The sequence below is a fragment of the Hypanus sabinus genome, chromosome 14 (assembly GCF_030144855.1).
Source record: "Hypanus sabinus isolate sHypSab1 chromosome 14, sHypSab1.hap1, whole genome shotgun sequence".
Classification (NCBI taxonomy): domain Eukaryota; kingdom Metazoa; phylum Chordata; class Chondrichthyes; order Myliobatiformes; family Dasyatidae; genus Hypanus; species Hypanus sabinus.
The window spans coordinates 30,642,488-30,650,898 of record NC_082719.1 but is presented as its reverse complement, the minus strand read 5'-3'; the positions used below and the strand labels follow the sequence as shown (position 1 = coordinate 30,650,898).

The 8,411-nt window shown below is 38.1% G+C and overlaps 1 protein-coding gene across 1 annotated transcript in view; it reads right to left on the bottom strand.

The window, feature by feature from the left end:
* Positions 1–4,755: 4,755 nt before the first annotated feature.
* The window catches only part of slit2 (slit homolog 2 (Drosophila)), a 430,357-nt gene continuing 426,701 nt past the window's right edge, over positions 4,756–8,411 (bottom strand). Inside the window, exon 36 of the mRNA XM_059988947.1 lies at positions 4,756–6,060. Within this exon, the coding sequence (XP_059844930.1) occupies positions 5,819–6,060 (242 nt within the window). The 3' untranslated portion in view covers positions 4,756–5,818. The remainder of the gene's footprint in view (positions 6,061–8,411) is intronic.

Below are 8,411 nucleotides of genomic sequence, written 5' to 3'. Positions count from 1 at the left end.
CACCACCACTCCAGAGTCTGCTAAATCTTCCTGAAGGTCTTTTGCAGTCAAACAGGGGTTTTGATTTGCCTTTCTAGCAATCCTATGAGCAGTTATCTCGGAAATTTTTCTTGGTCTTCCAGACCTGAACTTGACCTCCACTGTTCCTGTTAACTGCCATTTCTAATTACATTATGAACTGAGGAAACGACTACCTGAAAACACTTTTCTATCTTCTTATAGCCTTCTCCTGCTTTGTGGGCATCATTTATTTTAATTTTCAGAGTGCTAGGCAGCTACTTAGAAGAGCCCATGTCTGCTGATTGTTGGGACAAGGTTTGAGGAGTCAGGGTATTTATAAAGCTTTGAAATTTGCATCACCTGGCCTTTCCTAATGATGACTGTGAACAAGCCATAGCCATAACAAGCTAATTAAGGTCTGAGATCTTGATAAAAAAGTTAGCTGAGAGCTCAAATTTCTTGGGGTGCTCAAACTTTTGCATAATGCTCCTTTCCTTTTGTTCACTCTAAAATTGTACAAAACAAAAATAATACACTAATCTTGCTTAAAATGTTGAAAAGAATGTTTCATCAACTTTATGACTTCTGGAATTCAGTTCATCTTCTACTCACTTAACTATTCATAGTAACAGACATTTTGACCAAGGGTGCCCAAACTTTTGCTTGCCACTGCATCTTTGTATCATCTCCAAATATGGCTACAAAGCCATGTATTGTGCCATTCAGATCATGGTCATAGAATGTGAAAAGAAGTGGTTCCACTACCGACTCTGCAGAACACCAGTAGTCACCGGCAGTCAACCAGAAATAGCTCCCTTTATTTCTAATCTTTGCCTCCTGCCAGTCAGCCAATCTTGTATCTATTTTAGTATCTTTCCTGTAATACCTTGGGGCTTACTTTGTTAAGCAGCCTTATATACTGCACCTTGTCAAAGGCCTTCTGAAAGTCCAAGTAAACAACATTCACTGACTCTCCTTTGTCTATCCTGTTAAAGAATTCCAGCAGATTTGTCAGGCAAAAATTTCCCTTTAGAAAAACATGCTGACTTTGGCCTCTTTTATCTTGTGCCTCCAAATACTCCAATAACGCATCCTTAATAATGGTCCCCAACATCTTCTCAACCACTGAAGTCAGGCTAATTGGCCTATAATTTCCTTTCTTCTGCTACACTCCTTTCTTAAAGAGTGGAGTGACATTTACAATTTTCCAGTCCTCCAGAACCATTCTGGAATCTAGTGATTCTTGAAAGTTAATTACTAATGCCTCCATAATCTTTTTAGCTATCTTTTTCAGAACTTTGAGGTATAATCCATCTCGTTCAGGTGATTATTCGACGTTTGGACCTTTCAGTTTCCCTAGCATCTTCTCCTTAGTAACAGCAACTACACTCACTTCTGCCCTCTGATATTTTCAAATTTCTGTCATACTGCTGCTGTCCACAGAGTAGACTGATGCAAATTACTTATTAGGTTCATGTGCCATTTTTTTGTCCCCCACTACTAGTTCTCCAATATCATTTTCCAGCGGACCAATTTCCACCCTCACCTTTCTTTTATATTATATATATCTGATAAAACTTCTGGTATCCTCTTTTATATTTATGGCTAGCTTACCTTCATATTCCATCTTTTCTCTCCTAATAGCTTTTTAGTTGCTCTGTTGGATTTGAGAAGTTTCCCAATCCTCTAACTTTCCACTAAGTTTCTTTCAATTATATGCCCTCCCTTTCTCTTTGATGCTTTCTTTGACTTCCCTCATCAGCCACGTTTGTGCCATCATCCCTTGAGAATACTTCTTCATCTTTGGGATGTATCTATCCTGTGCCTTTCAGATTGCTCCTGGAAACTAGTCATTGCCATTCTGTTGTCATCATGGCAAGAGTCCCCTTCCAATCAACTTTGGCCAACTCCTCTCTCATGCCACTATAATTCCCCTTACTCCATTGTAATAATGATTCATCTGACTTTACCTTCTCCCTCTCAAATTGCAGGGTGAATTCTATTATGTTTACTGCTTCCTCAGGATTCCTTTACCTTAAGCTCCCTAATCAAATCTAGTTCATTACACAACCAGAATTGTTTTTCCCCTAGTAGGCTCAAGCGTAAGCAGCTCTAAAAAGCCATCTCATTGGCATTCTACAAATTCCCTCTCGAGGTCCAACACCAAACCAATTTTTCCAATCTACCAGCATATGGAAATCCACCATGACTATCATAATAGCATTGCCTTTTCTAGCTCCCATTGTAATTCACACCCCACGTCCTGGCTACAGTTCAGAGGCCTGTATATAACTCCCATCAGGGTCCTCTAACCCTTGCAGTTTCTGAACTCTACCTACAAGCATTGTACATCTTCTCATGCTATGTCATCTTTTTCTAAGGACTTCATTTCAATTTTTACCAACAGAGCCACGTCATCCCCTCTGTCTGTCCTTTCAATACAACTTGTCTCCTTTGATGTTAAGCTCACAACAATGAACTTTCTTCAGCAATGACTGAATGATGCCCACAATGTCATACCTGCTGATCTCTAACTGTGCTACAAGATGATCTAACGTTATTCCATTTACTGTGTGGATTTAAATATAACACTTTTAGGCCTGTATTCATAACTTTTTTTCAATTTTGCCCCCTTCAACTCATCTGACTGCAATCTTGCCCTATCATCTGCCTGTTCTTCCTTACAGTCTCACAACATACACACTGTATATCAACTGCCCCATCCTTAGGCTTATCACTCCAGTTCCCACTCCCCTTCCATATTAGTTTAAACCCTCCTCAAATGTTCTAGCAAACCTGTCCACAAGGATCTTGGTCCCCCTTGGGTTCAGGTGTAAATTGTCTTTTTTGTACAGGTTGTATCTCCCCAAGAAGAGATCCTAAAGATCCAGAAATCTAAAACCATGCCCCTGCACCATTTCCTCAGCCCCACATTCATCTAACAAATCATCCTGTTCTTACCCTCACTGGTGTGTGGTACAGGCAACAAATCAGAGATTGCTACCCTGGAGGTCCTGCTTTTCAGCATTCTGCCTAAATCATAATATTCTCGTTTCAGGACCTCCTCCCTTTTCCTAACTGTGTCAGTGATACCAATAAGACCTCTGGCTCCTTGCCCTCCCCTTTTAGAATCTTGTGGACCTGATCTGAGACATATTTGACACTGACATCTGGGAGGCAATAAACCATCCGCTTGTTGTTGCTCCCCTGACTATTAATCACTCTCCACTTCTCCTTCCTCCCCTTCTGAGCCACAGAGCCAGGATCAGTGCAATAGACCTGGTCACTGCAGCTTCCCCCTGGTGGGCCATTCCCCTCTGAGCAGTATCCAAAGTGGTGTACTTATTATTTAGGAGAATGGCCACAGGGACCCTCTGCACAAGCTGCCTATACAATTTCCCTTTCCTGACAGTCATCCAGCTAGCTACATGCCTCCTGCAACTTAGTGGTGACTACCTCCCTAACTATCTCATCATTTTCCGATGTGAGCTGAAGGTTATCCAGCTGCAGCTCCAGTTCCTTGACATGGTTTCTAAGGAGATGCAGCTCAATGCACTTCATGCTGGTGTAGTTATCAGAGAGACTCGAGGTTTCTCAGAGTTCCCACATCTCACACAAACAGCATACCACTAACCCTGGACCCATTCTCGTGGCATTAGCTATGTAGATATAGAGAAAGAAAGAGATAGGGGGAAAAAAACTTAAAGCTTACTTCAAAGCTCCGCCTGTTCTTGCCCAAGCCTGTTGAGCCAAAGCCTGACCACTCTAACAATGTCCATGTCAATATCTTTTTTATAAAACTTCTGCCACCAGCTGCAGCAACCCACATGTTCAATATAAGCACTAGAAACACAGTAGCAGCCAAGAAGGATCATCCAAACATTGATCAAGAATGGAGCCAAAGATCACCTTGTAAAATTTTGATCTAGCTTGCTTTGTACCTGTTAATGACAATAAGCACAATATAGATATAAGAGTCAGCAAATCTTGCAAGTGGACTGTTCAGTTTGCGAAAAAGGATCTTACATTTAGGGCAGACTCCTGAATTTAATGATCTTAAAAAGACCGATATTTAGATAGACAGCCAGGTTCCTAAACCATATTGTTGTTTGAGTCATTTCCAGAAAAGGTCAGGTGAAGGAAACTGTGTCCTGAATTTTATATTCCAGGCTGATTTAAAACCAAAAAAGTGGGTAAATTAGGTTGAATTCTTCCTAAAACTTTGTTTGAGTATTAAACAAGGAATCTAATCTGCAGCAGCTAAGTATCTTACCTTTCACCCAACTAAAAAGGTGTTATCTGTCTACCACATCATCCAATAAGAGAGAGGGTACATCAGATTGAAGTTAATACCCGATTTAATCCACACGGAGAACTTGTATTTCTGAACACATCCTCCAGAAATCAAAGGAATTGAAGGTTTATTTACACAGGCGCTCTGAGACTTTAATTTGTTAAGAGTCCAGCCTACTACTTAAATTTATGAACTCTGAATCTCAAGTTTAGGAATGATAAGTTGCTGTGGAACTGAGGACTGACAAATAGACAAGGAAAGAAGTCACTTTGAATTTTACTGTCAGGTAGCTAAGGAACTTCCAATAATATCCTGATATGTAACAACACATCCATTTGCCTAGAGAAGTAGTACGTGCTTTAATTTATCTTTGTCAAATTTCAGCAAATGAGAAGCTTGGGATAGGATCAGGAAGGAGACGGATTAGGCCATTCAGAAATAAGTCACTTCTATAACAAAAGTGAAGTTTGTCAAGGAGATCATTATTTCACCGGTAAACGTACAAATTCAGCAGAATTTCACAAAATATACACTGGATTGTTACATCTGACACCGTTAGGCTGAGGTTATTTCCCACGCTTTGTAAACCAAAGCAATGTCATTGGTCAAAAGTACAGGAGACACAACTGATCAAAAAGTTAACAACACAATTCACCCGAGAGGACATGCTAGAATGTTAGTTACTCTATCCCCCCCAAAATAAAAATAAAAAAAACTGCAATCATTTTTTTAACGTTTTTAACATACAAAAATATGAGAATGAAATATAAATTAATATATATTAAAGATTCAAAAATGGAGTGAAAGAGAAGTTCTAGCAAAGTTAGGTACAAGTTTTTCTTGATACAATAAATACTTCTTAATGATATTTTGAATACTGCATAAACTCATTTCAAAAGAAAACCACAAAACTTTATCCAACTAAGTAATCCATACATCAATTCTCTATCTGTTGTATAGTCCCCCATTTATAGTTATATTACAAAGAATTAATACTGGAAACAAGGCTTGCTAAAACACTTTGTAAGCTCGATTATGCTAACATACACATTATACCGGGAAAAAGAAAAATTGCTGTTCACGTAATCAAGATATAAAATGACAGCAGAAGCTCCAGGTCTTCTTCATCGATGCACATTCTTGGTTTCATTTCCTTTCAGCACAGTTAAATCCACGTCCCTGTTTCAAAGATGGACGGACATCTTCTTCAGTGGCACAGTCTTCCTTTAGATTTTTTTTTTGCCCGCTAGATGTCAAATTATAGCAAGTTTCCTCACACTGAGTCAGGAAAAGTCAAAACAGTTTGGCTTCTGACAGGTACTTCTATGTGTTTTGCAACAACTTTCAGTCAAAAGGACTTGAAATGTATTTGTAAATGAAGAAAATAGTCATTTTCTGATAATAAAAATAAGTCTGTTCTGTATTTTACAATATAATTCAAATATCTCCAGCACGAAAGCAACATACGTCCCACACAGTCACCAGGCGCACATTGTTTTGAAAAGGGGCGAGCGTTTGAAGCTTTTACAAAGAACAGCGTGAGCAGCCGCATTTCACAATCTTCTCCACCTCCTCCACAAATGAAGAGCCGTCAGTGCATTCAAAACTGTATTTCCGCCGTTTGCTTCTCAGAGGCCCACAGCACTGTCCGTTGTCACATCCACCTCTGCACTCTAACCGCGAGACCTTTTTGGTTGTCTGGCATGCGGCATAGCCTTGCTGTTTCTGGTAGTAATCTCGGATGCGTTCTCCTCGACAGGAGATTTCTGGAAATGAGGGCAAAAGATCTATCATTTTTGACTGACTTAGAGTAATTACAACAGTTTAGTGGAATGTTTACTTTCTTCAACAATAAGTAGACTTATACTGTCAAGCCTCATTAGCTTGTAGCTAAATGATTTCAATGTTGCAAGTTCAGAAGGAAAACAGAAGGTAAAGTGAAATCTCTCTTGACTAGCTTGTCGTTATTGATCGAGAATCATCATGTAAAAAATTAACCACAACATCTGGCGTTGCTACAAATGCAGTTAAAGAAGAGACAGCAGAAGCTGCTGTCAACACCAGTTGGGCAGGGCTGGTGGGATGGGGGACAGTGAAAAAAGGTTGGGGCACCTCTTGTAGAGCCATTCCCTCTCAGATCCTACACTCCAAATTCAATCCTGACCTCTGACGTGCAAAACTGGCATGATCTGTTTCCTCCCACACCCCAAGAATCCCACTGTACTGCTGCTGCGAAACAACTAATTTCATGTCATGTAGGATTCCAATTCTGTGTTTGTTGGTAGGTCAATTGATCACTGTATAATGCTCCCAAGGTTTAGATGTGTGGTGGAATCTTGGGCAAAGAACAGATTCAGAATTATTGGGAATGTGGGCTAAAATTAAGTTTCAATCTTACTTGATAGTCTGGCAGATCCAGTTTTCCTGTCTTCAGCATAAATCTTTTGAAATGACTATACTTCCGATATTTACAAAGCTTTATCAGAGTTTAAAAGGTACTTAAATTTTATAGTTGGATGAATATTTTTCTTTTTAAATCGCATACTAACTCAAATGTAGCTCCTTTTCCTCTCCACAGATGCTACATGACCTCTAGAGTGTTTGTTACAATATTCCAATTAACAAAACTGTGATTACGCTTTAACACTCTCAGTGGCTCCAAAACACATATTTTATGTTTATAATTTGCCATTCTTTTATAAATAGGTCATAAATAAATTCCATGCTTTCAACTGGATATTTTTATTGTTTTATCCTAAAACATGTTTTTTAAAATTTCTATCTTCATCTCATATGTGTATCCCAGTCTATATTATGCACCCTGCTTAGAATGTGATTTGGAAATCCTGTCGCTTGATCTTTTTACTGCTATTGAGAATTATTGAATGTGGTCAGTTCCTTAGCCTGCTTGATGAAATCACTGTTGCTGGATGCCAGTGTATTCGTGGAACTGGCATTGGGAAAAAGAGGAAGTCCACAACCATAGGGATTGTTGACAGTTTTGTTACAGATCATCAGTGTTTCACCACTGAAAACAAAATCTGGGTCAGGATTTCAGGAACTGCAGCAATGGAAGCAGCGCTTCAGCATTAGTCATTGCCACTGGAAATTAACATGAATTCCTATAGTCATCATATATAAAGAATTATAATTTACCACTAAACTAGCAACCCAGAGATTCTAAGTTGAAATTCTATGAAGGGAAACTCTGAAACTGAATTTAAAATAATTGATGATTCAGTACCAAAATATAATAATAGTTTAGGCTGTTATCTTAACCAAATGGTTCAGGCAATAGCCTTCACTACCATCCCACATCTAAATCCCATATTGTTAACTCCAACTGTTCAATAAACACATTATCAGCACATGCAAGGCCAGACGCTGCTAAAGATGACTTTTCCAAAATTGTCTACTGTCTAAGATAAAAAAAAAACACCCCTTTATTAAATTTATCATAGGTGTGCTTTCTGTCTAAGTACAAGACTTATAAATGACCAGAACATTTAATGAGCATACCAAACTTCTACCCATATCATGGAAATTGAGAATCAAGTCCCACATTTTCCTTTGTTTTGAAAATCATTGTTTACCCAGACTCCTTGACTTTTTAAACAAGATATTATTGAATCTAATTCATGATTTTAAGTTATAAGGTTATGTCATAAGGGCATTAAAATACTACATGTATCTAAGTAATTTTAAAAATACAAAAAAATCAAAACTATTTATAAAAATAGAATATTAAATGAACATGAGTTTATAACGTTTGTTCCACGAGTAAGGGGAACCTTCAAACATTGCTACATTTAAATGAATCAAACTGCATTGTAATGTTCTGTTGGAGAATGAATCCTTGGTTATTATCTTTTGTTGGCCATAAAGATGGTAAATACTCTTTATTTTAAGAAACTGAAAGTGCAGTTTTTTGAAGTATTAACAATATAGTATCTCGTACAATTACAAATGAAAGCATAAACTCCTTTTGTACTACAGTTTTTTCATTGATTCTCATAGATTAAAAATGAATGCTTCTAGTAACATTATTCAGTATGTTTTATATAGATTTTATGCTTCCAGTCATTTGGTATGGAATCATGAACTAATAAAACATGGG